At 41.2% G+C, this 16065-nt stretch overlaps 1 protein-coding gene across 9 annotated transcripts in view; it reads left to right on the top strand.

Moving 5' to 3' along the window:
- KTN1 (kinectin 1) overlaps positions 1 to 16065 on the top strand; it is a 105860-nt gene that overhangs the window by 69086 nt on the left and 20709 nt on the right. For 6 of the 9 annotated variants that reach the window (XM_075843272.1, XM_075843265.1, XM_075843270.1 and 3 more), the window contains exons 27-36: positions 71 to 139; positions 1510 to 1547; positions 1984 to 2074; positions 3843 to 3905; positions 4748 to 4788; positions 5527 to 5617; positions 5706 to 5783; positions 6848 to 6885; positions 8182 to 8272; positions 11738 to 11824. In XM_075843272.1, coding sequence (XP_075699387.1) covers positions 71 to 139; positions 1510 to 1547; positions 1984 to 2074; positions 3843 to 3905; positions 4748 to 4788; positions 5527 to 5617; positions 5706 to 5783; positions 6848 to 6885; positions 8182 to 8272; positions 11738 to 11824 — 687 coding nt within the window. The remainder of the gene's footprint in view (positions 1 to 70; positions 140 to 1509; positions 1548 to 1983; positions 2075 to 3842; positions 3906 to 4747; positions 4789 to 5526; positions 5618 to 5705; positions 5784 to 6847; positions 6886 to 8181; positions 8273 to 11737; positions 11825 to 16065) is intronic. The other 3 variants (XM_075843268.1, XM_075843273.1, XM_075843271.1) reach the window with 2 other exon arrangements.

A 16065-nucleotide genomic window follows, 5' to 3' on the forward strand; every position in this document is an offset into this window, starting at 1 on the left:
TCCACTTTGTTTTGCATGCCATCGTGTTGTGGTCTTGTCTCCCATTTGTCTTGTTCTTATTATTGTAAAGGAATTGACCAAAGAAATAGAAGCACTGAAGGAAGCATTAGCCAGTAGCCAGCTTGAGAAGGCTGAACAGGTAACATCCAAAACGACTGATAGTGTCATATCTGTAAATAGCTTATCCAATATCAAAGAATGAAACCTCAAATCCCAGTCACCAAGACCCAGCTTGTGAGTTGTGTTTTATGTTCCTTTTTAAAGGGTAACTAGGCTGGAGCTTGATAGATAGTTCGATCGATCGTTCGATCGATCGATTGATCGTTCGATCGATCGTTTGATCGATCGATCGTTTGTTCGATCGATCGTTTGGACCAAATAAATATTTTGATGTAATTATGCCAGAAAACGGTCTAACAGCAGCACGGACTAGGCATCCCCATAAACTAACAGGGATGGTTTGCGGTCCCCAGTCTCTACTGTGTTGCATCCCACCACCATATGCTCCTTCTACCCTACTTCTCTTAGCAGCAGGCCTAAGGCACATTTACACAGGCCAATCTTCGGGCGAGCAAGCGTTGTATGAACACTCATTTCTGATCATTGCCCTGTGTAAATAGGGCAGTGGTCAGCTGACGAACAAGCAAACGCTCATTCCTTCATGTAAATCATTGTTGTCAGCATCTCCTCGTATGAACAGGAGATGTGCTGTCGACATTATTTAAACTGTATGGTGACCGATCGATTGTATTAACGAATGTTCGTCTGCATACATTCTACATTGGGCGTGTAAAGGGCCTTTTTAATGCGTGCCGATCGGCAAGTAATTATCAGTGATGGGAGTTCGTTATGGGCACGTATCTGCCATTGTAAACCCAGCTTAAAGAGGCACGGTCACCACATTATAAGTGGCCTATCTGTACATGATGTGATCGGCGCTGTAATGTAGATCACAGCAGTGTTTTTTTTATTTAGAAAAACTATCAATTTTGACGGAGTTATGACCTATTTTAGCTTCATGCTAATGACTTTCTTAATAGACAACTGGGCGTGTTATAAACCACCTGTACAGATGAGATTGAAAGGCAAAAATTGCATGTTATGAGGAAGACCACGACCACGCCGGAGTCTGCACGGAAACTCCGCAACAAATTACATTACAATTCTAGTGAAATGGGTTTTCAAAATACCATTCACACATACAGTAGCAGACAAAAAAATCTGCGTGGATTTAAAAATCTGGCACATGCATATTATGTGGCAAATTTAAAACACTTGCGGATTTGATGAAAAATCCACGGTGGAATGTTTTAAATGACCGTTATTGTTTTAATTGCATTAGCGGCGCAGCACTGGCTCGTATGAACAGACCCTTTTTGCAATTGAACTAATTTATATTTATGCACTGCACGTTTTTTTTTTTTACAGTTTTTTTCATGTCAAGATTGGTTTGTACTTTTGTGTGTTCACTACTGACGTTACATATACTTTTTTTTGTTGTTTTTCTAGGTTTCTAGTACTACACAAGTTCAGGAGCTTCACAATCAGTATGTATTTTTCAGTGCCCGTTTCTTTTATGTAAATGACTTAAATAATCAATATAACTTCATGATGGGGTAGATTAACTTTTTATTTGGCTTCCCAAATTAAATCTAGAAGCGCAGCAATGTTTTTAAATTCAAGGTGTATAGAATTACCCTCAATGCAAGGTAGCCGTAGATAGAAATGTCTGGCTTCCATGGTGGTGAATGTTCCAATAATTACTCATTATTCAAATGGTCGTCTTAGAACTAAAAATGCTCATCACTCCCAACTAATTTCCGTTTTTGTATGGCCAAATTATCGTTACATCTATATTCTCCCCCGTATCTAGTATTCAGGAATTCTGCCATTTGATTGTAAGTTTTTTTTAGTTTGGTGTCAAATTAGTGGATGTGCTTGTGAGTGTGGCCAAGTCCGATGTCCACTTTGATGTCTCCCTAGATTGAAGGGCAAGGAAGAGAGCTTAAAGGTGGTAGAAGAATGGTATAATGAACGTGAGAAGGTGATTCTAGAGAAGGAAAAACAAATTGAGGTAACTTCACCGTTTACATAATTGCTATGAGTAAGATAAAGTAGTGATCATGGGGGGGCAGATATTTTTCCTATCATTTGTGCTATTGAAGAACATTAGTCCACCTTTCCATGGTCTAAAATGGCAGCTAACAGGGAACAGTAGACTGCTTAGCAGATGTACAAAACATGGGGATGAGCTGCAGTTGCACCCGCACCTATGGAGAAGCCGATCCCTTTGTTTTTAAAATTGGAGTTGGTCCCCGGGGTACGTACCCCACCGATCATCATTGATGGTCTATCCTAAGGCTAGATGGTCAATGTTTAGTCCCGTTGAACCTTTGTTAAAGAGTCTCTGTCACCAGATTTTGCAACCCCTATCTGCTATTTCAGCAGATAGGCGCTGCAATGTAGATTACAGTAACGTTTTTATTTTAAAAAACCGAGCATTTTTGGCCAAGTTATGACCATTTTTGTATCTATGCAAATGAGGCTTGCAAAAGTACAACTGGGCGTGTTTAAAGTAAAAGTCCAAGTGGGCGTGTATTATGTGCGTACATCGGGGCGTTTTTACTACTTTTACTAGCTGGGCGTTGTGACTAGAAGTATCATCCACTTCTCTTCACAACACCCAGCTTCTGGCAGTGCAGACACAGCCGTGTTCTCAAGAGATCACGCTGTGACGTCACTTCCTGCCCCAGGTCCTGCATCGTGTCGGACGAGCGAGGACACATCGGCACCAGAGGCTACAGATGATTCTGCAGCAGCATCGGCGTTTGCAGGTAAGTCGATGTAGCTACTTACCTGCAAACGCTGATGCTGCTGCAGAATCGACTGTAGCCTCTGGTGCCGATGTGGCCGACACGATGCAGGACCTGGGGCAGGAAGTGAGTGACGTCACAGCGTGATCTCTCGAGAACACGGCTGTGTCTGCACTGCCAGAAGCTGGGCGTTCTGAAGAGAAGTGGATGATACTTCTCGTCAGAACACCCAGCTAGTAAAAGTAGTAAAAACGCCCCGATGTACACACATAATACACGTCCACTTGGACTTTTGCAAGCCTCATTTGCATAAATACAAAAATTGTCATAACTTGGCCAAAAATGCTCGTTTTTAAAAAATAAAAACGTTACTGTAATCTACATGGCAGCGCCGATCTGCTGCAATAGCAGATAGGGGCTGCAAAATCTGGTGACAGAGCCTCTTTAAGCAGTCTTTTTATTTATTTAATTTTAGCTAGCCTGTTTTCCCCTATTTGACTGATGTGACCTTTTAACAATGGCGTCATCTTGCTAAATCATCTGTTTTATTCTTTGTATGTCACTTAATTATGCATAGAAGGGAGGTTTCACTATAATGTGGGACAACCGTGGTAAATTTCTCAAATTATAAGAATATTCCTACACTAGCGTCATGGATCCACTTTTAACGGAGCAATGAAAGCGTTCTGTTAGGACCTGTTGCTCTATAGACTTCATTGGTAAAATAACAGATCGCCAGTTTGCCATTTGTCTTTGTTTTTTTGCGGGGTAGAAAAGCGTAGTAGATTGCGCTATTCTTACCGCCCAAAAATCCTGAACGCTGACCAGACCGTATTTTTTAAACAAAAGACCCTGGTACATAGAGATAAATGCTAGCATAATTGTCTAAAAGTCACGGTGGAAGTTCAAGTAATTTTGTGTTATTACATGTGTCCGATAACACAAATCAATAAAATTTAAAATTCTTCCCATATCCCCACCCATGAGGAAGTTGTGTAATAACTATGGGTATGCTCTCTATTCTTGAAGGATCTACAGAAGGAAAGTCAACAGTTGAAAATCCATATTGAAGACCAGCAGAAATTACAGCAGGTACAGCACATTGTGAAGGAGGGGGCCACAATCATAGGAGACCAACCAGTAGTAATATAGACCCGGCCATTTAGTTGACATTAAAACGGCAAAAACTTTTTACTAGAAGTTATCCGCGCTTAAAGTGGATCGGTCAGGTTATTCTGCTGCCCTGTCTAAAGGCGGCGTAAAGTAGTGACGGACACTAGGACTTCAGCGGTCCGTCACTTAGTAATGATCAGTCGTTTTGGAGAGATTACATGTTATTTTTTTGGGGCACGGCCACTACCCCCAGGCTTAGGGTCTGTAACTTTTAAGAACCGATAACGCCGCTTAGAAAATGTTAGAAACCATTTATTCCACAGCATGTTTTTATATGCTACCTCAGTTCTTTCTGCTGTTGTGGACGTAACCTCTCCTGACATATCTGTTTTAGTAAGTACTTGCATTCCCCATGAAATAACAGCGATATAGCGTCCTTTTCTTAGAACTGTGCGTTGTGCCGTTCCTCTGTTGTTCCTCTTGGAAAGTATAAATAATTTGACAACTGGGCATTACTATTTCCCTTGGCAATAGGATGAGTCCCTGCACAGCCTGACACAGTCAGCCCTGATTGGACACAGTCAGACTGTGTAGGAACGCGCCCTATTGACGATGGGAATGACAACGCCAGATCTTAAAATGTATTCATACATTTCAAGAGGAATGAAACACCTGCATTCCCCATAAAAAATAACAGTTTTGGAGCATCTCTGAGGTGTCTACTAAAACAGACCTGTCGAGAGGTGACGGCTCCTCAGGAAGATGTTCCTCTTGAATATCATTCAAATGTAGCAACAATTATTTTTGCTTTTCCTTTACAGCAAGAATCATTGTCAACAGGAGTACAGGATCTTCAAAGAATGTAAGTGTTCCCTGTATTTTTAAAACTTTTTTTTTTTTGTTTGCCACTAACCCTGATTCATGACCCTAATTTATTGAGCATAATTGGAACAGAATTCAGAAATCCATCAGTCAGAAATTTATTGGACATTCTATTTTTTTTTTTTTTTTTTAGCAATAATCGTAATTTCTGTAACTGTAGTGTGTAATGGGTATCACTAGAGAAGCGGTCTTATAGGTTTATACTAAAGATTGCGTGCCAACCGAGATAAGGTTCGTATAAAATGTTTGTGGACGGTACAATTGTTTAGTGTGAACAAGATGTCGGTTAACATTTTGAGCCACAGAGGTGACAAGTGGCCCAATTATGCAAAGGGGGTTATTAGATAAGCGACTGCACATCTTCACTCATTTAGTAGGAAAAAAAACACTGTTTATGTATCCTACCCCTGAGGTCACTAGAAGGATGTCCATGGGAGAGATCCCAGTCACAGACTGACAGTTCTTGCTTCCTGCTCTCACTTCTAGCTCCCCCTCCTCTCCCTTACATTGACACAGAAAAAGCCAGCTCACTGTCTTTAAACGAATCCTACGACTCAAATATTACATCTACAGCTTTGATCTTATTTTTGAAGCTATGAATTTGTGTTTTAAAATTATTCCAAAGCACTAGTCCCCTTTTTCTAGCGGGCAAAGATGGCCCTATGACACGTCTGGTTGAATAAATGTATTACTTTTATTGTTTGTTTTCTACCTACAGAGTGGAGCAACAGAATGACAAAGTTAAAAACATGGAGGCAGCTCTTTCGGAGAGAGAAGCAAATATAACGGTCACAACTCAGGAACTAACGGTAAATTCAGAAATCTAGAGTAACCACATAGAAGGCAACCATGAGGCAAGACGCCGCACTGACTTTCCCATTTTTCCTCATTTGATAGGGTCTGAAAAAAGAAAATGACATTTTGAAAATTCAGGCCTGTGAACTACAAAAGAAGCATGATGAACAAATACAACAGGTGTGAATTGTGCACAGATCCTACTTCTCGGTAGTTTCTGTCCATTCCTGTCCATTCTTTTATGGTCCGTGTGGACTGTGGAGGATCTAAGAACCTGCAGGAGAAATAACTAAAATCGACCTATCCTTCTCTATGGTGTTCATTTAGAGGCTGTCCACCTTCACAACTATTTTGTTTTTGTTCCAAAACACCTAAAATGAATAATTAAGCACAACTTTACAGGTATTCTTTATTAAAAAAAAAAAAAAAAAAAATGTTTTAGCTCCTATGCAGGCCCATATGTTTCCATGGTAACAGACTACAAACAAACCCTGTATAGTTTGATCCTACAGTCATATTGCTATGCATTTGCCCCCTACTTCCTGCTAACCTACCAAATGTATGTTAGTAAAAAGTAGGGGACCGATGGAAAATTGCAGTGTATGTGTGTATAGTATATCACAGATATCTGTTATCAGCGAAGGAGCAATACCGTAATGTATTAGGAAATTGCTGCGTGTGATGTTTCATATTCAGGCGTATGCTTTAAGAACAGGTAATATTACATTTAATGACTTCTAGAAGGCCAAATAAGTGAATTCTAGGGAGGGGGCTCTGTTAATGGGGTTTTCCATCTTATGACAACAGATGTCCTATCCACCGGATAGGTCATCAGTATATCATCGGTGCGGGTCCGACACCCGGACCCCGCACCGATAAGCCGCTCCGGTGGCCTGCAGGCACCGGATGTTATGGCACATAATGCTATGTACGGAGCCCGGAAGCAGTTGGCTCCGTACATAGCATAGCGGCCGCGCTGCAGGTCTGCTCCTATTCACTTGACTACAGTACTGCAGCTCGGCCATTATTCCGCGCCCGGAGCTAAGTGCTTCCGGCATGTACCTCCGGTGTACGGAGGCGCCGGACCAGCTGATCTGTGTGGGGTTTGGGTATCGGACCCCCACAAATTATGTACTGATGACCTATCCGGTGGATAGGTCATCAGTTGTCCGAAGGTGGAAAACCCCTTTAATAACGGGGGAAGATGGATGAGTTTGTTTACTGTGCCTTTTCTTTCTTTTCAGGTTTCTTCAGCTGCTAAAGGTGAAGAGTTAATAAAAGCGTAAGTGAAGTGTCCTGCAGTTTAATTTTGTTTTGGGCTCTTGTCAACAGGTTTCTGTTTAAATGATGTGCTATGGTTTGCAGTGCACAATTTATATATAACGGCCCGGGTATAAGTCAATGTGATCCATCATGATCTCTGTACAAACGGAAGCCTGTGCACCAGTGAGAAGAGAACCTTACATCGAAGTTCAATAAGATTGCTTAAGAAAAAAATTAAATTGGTTTTGCAATAAAAAATATTGCAGTACAGGATCGCATTTTACCAGCAGTCGGCCAGGAACCACCATGATGAGCTGTAATTGGTGGAAGAACTGGTAGCAGCCCCCTCCCCAGAGACCAGGGAGTGATGGGGAAGATGCGTGCCGAGACTTATTTTTGTGCAAGGCTGGCCATATACGTTAGATGTATGTTGGCCGAACCCATCGATTTCGGCAGGACTGGCCGACCATCTAATTGGTGCCGACTCTTTCCCGAAGTCAGATGTTGGGGGAGGGAAGGGTCGGGCGTGAAGAATTTCAATATGCTCAATTCCTTTGTTCGTTATTTAATAAGTCTGGCAGTGACTTTCTACCTTCGAACACATTCTGCCGAGTATGGGGGAGTCGAGAGGATCTAAAATGTATGGCTGACTTTAGTATCCAGTCTCCTCTAGTCATCCAGCAGTACAACTCTGTCCTCTAAGGCTGGATTCACACGAGCACATTACGTCCGTAATGGACGGAACTTATTTCGGCCGCAAGTCCCGGACCGAACACACTGCAGGGAGCCGGGCTCCTAGCATCATAGTTATGTACGACGCTAGGAGTCCCTGCCTCGCTGCGGGACAACTGTCCCGTACTGTAATCATAATTGTCCGGCAGCGAGGCAGGGACTCCTAGCGTCGTACATAACTATGATGCTAGGAGCCCGGCTCCCTGCACTGTGTTCGGTCCGGGACTTGCGGCCGAAAAAAGTTCCGTCCATTACGGACGTAACATGGTCATGTGAATCCAGCCTAAGGATAATGAGATGATTTTGCTCATCCATCTTTACTCTATACAGCAAAGCTGACAAGCAAGCTACAGAATTCAGGATGGGTCAGCCTATTGTATGTGCTCTAGTGATCAGTGTCAAAAGTAGAATATTTAATAATTTTTTTTTTTATGTGGATCGGAACCTAAAAATGTAAATTAAACAAAAAGTACTAAAATGTAAAAAAAAAAATAACGTTTATCGCAAAAACCTGATTTAAATATCACTTTCTGATACATTACCATTTAAATACTATAACCTGATCTGTTACATAACTTTGTAGGATCGCAGAAAAAGACAAGTATATTACAGAACTGCTCTCAGAGCTAGAAGTTCAAAAATCTGCAGTAGAGCAACAAAGAAAGAAGAACAATGTAAGTACACAGACATTGCCTAGATTAGTTTTTCTAGGAAATGTTTTTTTAGCCGTGCCTCTGCCTGAAGCTGTATATTTTCAAGGTGGAAATACTTATAAGATAAAAGTTAGCTGAAGCTGCTGATGGAGGCCTCCTAGTTCTCCTCTGATGACTTGTCAGGGGCGAAAAGAGGGATCGGTCATGTTGGGTTATATATATATATATACCTTGTACATAAACAGGCTCTATGAATGTCACTTTGGTCCCACAGGCGAAGAGCCGCTGTCAGGTGTCCCCTCCCCCCCATTGAGATAAACGTGCATACTCGGCCGAGCGTAGCGTGCATGTTTACGGAGTTGAGAGAAATAGCTACTGGTTGACCAAGTGTTTGGCCGTCGGCTATTTCATGTGTATAGCCGACTAATACTGAGTGATTGGTGTAGGTGAGTGCTATAAATGTTAGTATGTTTGGATTAGTTTGCTGACACATAAGTGGGTCAGCTAGGAGTTTTGGACAGGTTTACTCTTTTATAATACTTTTTTTTAAATCTGTTTCCATGCCACATGTCTACCCCTTACTTAAGGTGCCTATACACATTAGACAAAGATCAGACTGAACGTTTGGAGTAACCTGCCAGTAATCTAATGTGTATGAGGCCCAAACAACACTCCCCCATGTTTTTGTGGTCGAGAGACTTAACGGTTTAAGGTCTGTGGGGACCGTCATTTTCTCTTGTGTAGATGAGGTCCTTCACCTAAATTTTTTTGGGGGGAAAAAATCGAACTAAATCTACAGCTTAAAAAATTTAATGAAATGGAGTGACTGCTGTCCGGTTACTTTCCTCCCTCTTTGCCGCAAACACAGCGCAAGTCCTGCTAAGTTGAGTCAGACTGGTTGCTATGGATACGATGCCTGACAGCCACGGTTTTGTCAGTGTAGTTGGCATGCACCATTTCCCTAGTAACCAGTTTTCCTAAAATTACTGAGGTCTTCAGGTCATGGCAGAATTGTCACTTTCCTGAGGGCAGAGAAGGGGAAAGGCTTCAGAAAGCAATGACGTCACTAACTGTGCCCTCCCGCTCCGTTCGCCATGATATCTATTACAGGCGTTGGCACAGTCTTAAGAGTACCGCTTCACCTCATATAGCAGCAGTCTGACAATCATGGCGATGTAAGTGCCGATGACTACTGAAAGGATTGCGGTACTGGCTGTAGTCCTTAGGGACACTATTGGACAATTCAGATGGAGAATTAGAAATTAGCGCTTATAACTTATCCTAAAGTTTGACCAAATTTTCAAAAAGCTGCAGACTTAATGTTTATTGAAATCCCTTATTTAATTTGTCATCTTCGCTCTTCCTAAAAATGTTATTAAGTGAAAATTGCAGGAGAGGAGTTGCCACCATGAAGATCAAACCCCGCTCTAATCTTATTTGTGCGTTTTTGAGGAAAGGGTAAAGGGGAGTCCATTTAAAATCTGTTCTGTTTTTGTTTGTATCCCGGCCCTCCTGTACAGGAGCAGTCAATGTATTTGTTCCTTAGTTGAGATTTTTGTTTCATATCGCTTTGAATTTTCACACATTTTCTAAGCTTGTAAATAAAATGTGCGCACAATTTTGTTCTGTGTTGTAAATCTTAACCTTTTTTCCTCTTTGGTGGATTGGAATCTGCTCTTTCTTCTTTTTTTTTTCTTTTTCACAACAGTAAAATATTTCACACAAATGGTGTTTCAAATTGGACCGAAAATGAGAAACTCCCCCCTTCAGATACAGCACAATGTATTCGAGCTTCTAGTATTGTAATTTTGTCTATGGCTGTTTTCACACAGTGGTGTCTGCAGTCAACATCGACTTTGCTCCATGCACCTCGCCCTTGACCCCTTCCCGACATTTGACATATCCATATGCCAAAGTCGGGTAGGGTAAGTATGGCATGGGCTCACGGACTTAACTGTCATTTACAGCGTGATCTCGCGAGATTACGGTTGCTCTGCTGTAAGTACCACACAAACGTTACCGAAGGGTCGGGTTTGTGAATAGACATCCCGTCCTGGCTGGAGGTGATGTCTATTCACTGTCTAAACACTTCAGTAACGTTAATGTGTCAGTAAGTGACAGCACATAGCGAACAACGCAGGATCACTATGTGCTGATTACATGAATGGACAACGCCCACTTGGTCAAAAGTAAAAACACGCCCAGTTGGGCATTAAGAAAGTAATTAGAATAAAGCTAAAATCGCTCATAACGTGGTGAAAATAGATGTATTTCTAAATAAAAACCACTGCTGTCACCTACATTACAGCGCCGATCACATTATGTAGGAGATAGGGCACTTATAATGTGGTGACAGAGCCTCTATAAAGGGGTTGTCTCATGAAGACGATCCGCTGTTCCCCCCCCCCCCCTCAGGTCAGGCTTCTCTCACCACCAGTGCTTCGCTGTTATCACCAGGGAAAGCGGCAGCTGGCCATACATTTCGCTAGCAGCGGCCCTTCTGCAAATATGTATAATGTTGACTATATTTTTGGAGGGCAGCTCTCTTACTTTGTAATATAGGTTGTGGTATTGAGTGCACTGGTATTTTCCTATATCTCAAGGGAATATTAGCATGAAATGGAAACAAAAAATAGACCAGCACTTTAGATATCAAAAAAGGAAGGCTTAGTTATGTAAAATAATAATAGAACATATATTATATTAATAGGTCTGCGGATGGGCATGTATTTACACAGCTTCAGGGTTGCAAACCCTGACAGGGCCTAATACAAAAATGCCTATAACATACATACAACTTACAAAAACATACATACAAAAAGATACAAATTGAATACCGATATAACTAGAAATAAACCCAAAAAATATATTTCATGTAATGCCTTGCAGCTCCACTTGCATAGCCCACCGGGTTTCCTGCACTAAATTTAAAACTGATGGTGGGACACGCTGAAGGGGGAAGCCTATCGAGCTTAACCCTTCCTGCATCTCATGCGGAGTCTCCTGTTGCTAATTTTAATCTTCAGGCGGGTAACCCGGCTTCTTCATTGGTGGAGCTACACTTTAAGGTATCTCCAAATTAAACTCTCAAGTAAACCCTGCAGAACTACATACTTATATACCTACCCAGGACATATCTTAGGTGTAGATCAGGTTTACTTCAGCCATGAGGACAGTCCCATATGGAGAAGCCCCTTAATTTCCTATGTTTTGAGTGGACTCATTTGTGTAACGTGTCAGTATGGCCTTATAGCACAAAGAGAAGTTGGGTGATCTTCTCAAGGCTGCTACATTTCAAGTTACCTGTGTGGGATCTTCCATATATCTGGCCTTTGAGTGTGAAACACTGGTACGGTTTGATGAATTTGGGCACGCAAAAAAAAAAAAAAGAATCAACCCCTTTTTTTTAATGCAAATTACTGCATGAACTATGAAGACGTTTTAGTATATGGGTCAACTGAAATAACTCTTTCTAAAAACAATTAGGACCTTCGGGAGAAAAACTGGAAAGCAATGGAGGCATTGGCATCAACTGAAAAAATGCTACAAGAGAGAGTCAACAAGTCTGCCAAGGTTGTAATGCTGTTGGTGGGGACATAGCGCAGATTGTACCTGGGCACGGCTGCTCTGTCTGCTGACTCTTAGCTCGGTTTCTGAGATGGTGGAATAGATTTTTATAAAACTGCATGCTGACGCTGCCAAGAAGAACTAAAAGTTCACATCTCTTCCTTAAAGGGAATCAAGATATATTATATATTTTTTTTTTAATACATTTAAAATTCCATTTTTAATCTTTATAGCAGTCAGAGCTCTGTTTTTCTGATAGTGTTCTGAATCCGCTGCATACGTATAGATTTAAAATATAACATTCTGGCTTACTGCAGCCGCCACTAGAGGGAGCTTACTGCATACGGTTATATATTAAAGGGGTTGTCCCAAATCAACATTTATCATCTATCCACAAGTCTAACATGTGCGCTGCCACTCCATTCAAAGTCTTTGGCATTGACTGAAATAGTCGAGCACTGTATTCCGCTGTCTCCATCAGTCCCTTAGACTTTGAATGGATTGGCACTGCGCATGTTCTTCTCACTGCGGAGCGAGCAGTGGGGAGGAATGTCTATGGGGCCGATGGAGACAGCCGAGTACTTTGATTGGCTGTTTCCGTCATTCCCATAGACTTTGAATGGAGCGGCAGCGCACATACGCGGCCACCGCTCCATTCAAAATCCTCCTCACTCCAATAGTGCAGTGAGGAGGAACGAGGGTCAGGACCCCCACTCTAACATTTATCACCTATCCTGTGAATGTGATAAATGTTGCTCTTGGAACAACCCCTTTAACTGAATAATAACGCAGTATGCAGCCAGAATGTTCTCTTTTTAAATCCGTATCCATACAGGGGATTTGTACCTCCGCCTCAGAAACCGCTCCGATTGCTATAAAGATATATTATTAAATTAACCAGCACAGACTTTTGGAAATTAAAAAAAATTTAAAAAAAAAAGACCGCATGATAAAAGGTGGAGATTCACTTCAAGCCCCAACAAGACCTTTGTGTCCATCATATTTATTGGTTGCTGATGTAGCCCAATATACAGATCCCCCAACTTTGTGACTTTATAGTGACGACGTACCCTTCCCCATCTGAAATCATTAAATTCGGCTTTTAGTATGGAGCGCTGATGACAGGATCAGCATGCAGTTCTTCCCACATGAATACCTAGTTAGAGCTACAACCAGAGCAGTTGTGCACTTAGTAGTCACCGCTGTGGTGAGGTAGCAGAGGCGGCGCTCTACATTAACGTGTCTGCACTACCTCATCACTAGTGGGGGGAACAGTGAAGCCGTGATTGGCTACGGTCGAATCTTCCAATCATAACTGTATGTTCTTCTCCTCCTGTCTGTTCTTTCTTGACACTTGCTCATCTGTTTTGTTTGTGTGTGTCGTCCCCCCGTCCCCCCCCCTCATGGGCATGCCAGCGTGTTCATATGTTTTGTGCAAATTCAACAAAGGATGATCATTACAATTAACAAGTTTGCATTTTGGAAACTGAGCGTCTGTGTGCCGCGGTGCACATACAACACCTACATACTGTGCGCAAAAACTAACTGGGTCCTGAACGTAGAACTTCGCCCTAGACATTCGGTATATAGAATATTCTGATGGCTTCCTGAGTTTTTCACCCAGGTTTTAGACTTTTTTAAAGGGGTTTTTCTTAGGATAGACATCAACGTGGGGGTCTAAACTCCTGGGTCCCTCTCCAATCAGCAGAATGTGTCCCTGTGTCAGTGCAGCAGCCCCGTTACTGTTTACATACTTGTGTGGCTGTGTCTGGTACTGCAGCTTAGTCTCTTGAATGGTACTGACTGTAGTACGAGGTAGATCAACCGATCAAATATTCATAGTCCATCAATTGATCTGTCTGAATGGGGCGCCAAAATCTGTATATCTTATTTTTCCTCCAGACTTTATGTATTTAATCCTTTTACTGCAAAGAGTGTCTGCTATTATTACCCCTAGGAGTCAAGACACCTTCTTCTGACTTGGACAGGTAAGGCTCTGTTCACATCTAAGTTGGGGGCTACGTTAGGAGCCTCCGCCGCAGAGATTACCAGAAACAATAGTGTAGCATGCTACGCTGTTAACGGAAAGCTGAAGGAACCTATTGAAGTCAATGGGTACCGTCGGCCATCGGTGGTGTCCTTGGTGCAACGGAACCGTCGCTTTCGGTATTCCCTTGTTCTACTCTGACAGAGCAGAACACTGTATAGCAGCGACGCAGGTGTGAACACGGCCTTAAAACATACATACAAGCTGCAGTGTTTCTTATTTGTTAAGTTTTATGACTTGTCGTATGACTAATCATAGTCAATTGCAGTCTGCGTTTTCCTCTTTTTATGGCTAGCTTTAGAAATGTGTATTTTAACCATAATTCTGGGCTTCTTTTTTTTTGTAAGGTTTTAGTTTGACGTAAAGTATGCCAAACTGTTATGTTGATGCAGGTGTTCCTGGAAAATTATACATTTATAAAATAAAAATCTTAAAGCTATTAATACCTCAATAAAAAGATACGGGATATTGCAGTGACAAGTAGCCAGAAATTATTACTAATCCGATGTCCCACAATGCCATAATCTAAACATATAGGGTAGTTTAAAGGGGTTGTCCAGTTTTAGCAAATTGATGTTATTTTTGGTATAATAAAATTATACAATTTTCCAATATACTTTCTGTATTAATTCTTCACGGTTTTCAAGATCTCTGCTTGCTGTTATTCTGTAGGAACATTCATTGTTAGTCACCACTCTGATACACATACTGTAACTTGCCATGCACTGTGTGTCCATCACATGACCATGGACAGAATTTTATCCACTAGAAGTAAACAATGAATATTCCTACTGAATGACAACAAGCAGAGATATTGAAAACCATGCGGAATTAATACAGAAAGTATATTGGAAAATTGTATATTTTAAATATTTATTTGCTGGAACCGGACAACAACTTTAACCAGAACCAGTAAAATGAACACCAAGTGGGCTTAGGATTGTGTTAACACTATCGTTTTTCAGATTTTGTCAAGAGATTTCAGAGATTTGTCAGGGTTCAGTTGGCCTTTGCACTTTTTTTTTTGCCACCAAATTACGGTTGACTTCAGTATTATTCTTTCTGCCATAAATTCTAAAACCCCCACAGACTCAATTATAGTAAACGTGGTCCACAGGGGTCGGCCAGTATCCTTTAACGAACGGATCTGTCATTGCTCCTTTATAAACCGAAGCCACTAGTGTGAACAGAGCCTTAAAGAGACACAGGCCAAGTCCATTTTTTAGCTTCCCCCACCTACATTTTATTTTATTTGCTATAAACTACATCTTCCTTTACTTTTTGGAAAATATATTGATAAGGCCTGCCAAGCCTTCTGTTCACTCAATGTATTTCCAATTCCGTCTATAGTTTTAGATCTGAGTAATCTGAGACAGACTGGTTGCTAGGGACTCTGTTGCCTGACAACCCACATGAAAAGATAAACTCTCCTTAATTGGTAGCGATAAAACCACTCCCCATTTTACACTGTATCATTAATCAGATTTTTCTTTAAATACATTTGGGTGGAGAACTCAGTCTCTGTCAATCCCTTCGGCATCATTCACTTTCACGTTTTTTGGTCCGTATTTGACATTTGTAAAAAAAATAAAAAAATAAAAATTAACTACCATGGAAAGATTTGCACCTCTTTCATATTTTGAACCCTCTTCTGGTTTTGGCGGACAAACCCTAATGCAAAATACTGACCAAAATACGGAAGTGTGAATGAGGCTTTAGAAATGAGTTTGGCAACCTATTTTATGTATCTCTCTTGCAAAGTTTGTTCATTTGTATCTGCATTATCGGTTTATAGTTCACCTATAGATTCTACATCTGATAATGATTTACCGCAATCTTTTTTTTTTTTTTTTTTTACGCTGACGGTCTTGTTTGACCTGATGGTCTCTGGCATCACTTATCCACTTAGGCAAAGATATATATTGATGGGGCAAATGATAATTGTGGCTAGCTAACCCCTAGGCTGCAGTTTTTCTATGTAGTTCTGTTTTATATAACCTCTCTAATAAGGAATGGCAGTGACCGCTTGCTCTTTTATCTGGTGTGCTGGAGTGGATGGACTGACGTCTTCGAGAAATTAGTAGATGTTTCATGTGCATGTTGAAGCATAATATTTTTTTCCCAGCTAATGCATATGTTTGATTCTCACATCCTTCAAACAACATAACATCTATGTGTTTTACCCATATTTATGTCTTAG

Source organism: Rhinoderma darwinii, chromosome 12 (assembly GCF_050947455.1).
Source record: "Rhinoderma darwinii isolate aRhiDar2 chromosome 12, aRhiDar2.hap1, whole genome shotgun sequence".
Classification (NCBI taxonomy): domain Eukaryota; kingdom Metazoa; phylum Chordata; class Amphibia; order Anura; family Rhinodermatidae; genus Rhinoderma; species Rhinoderma darwinii.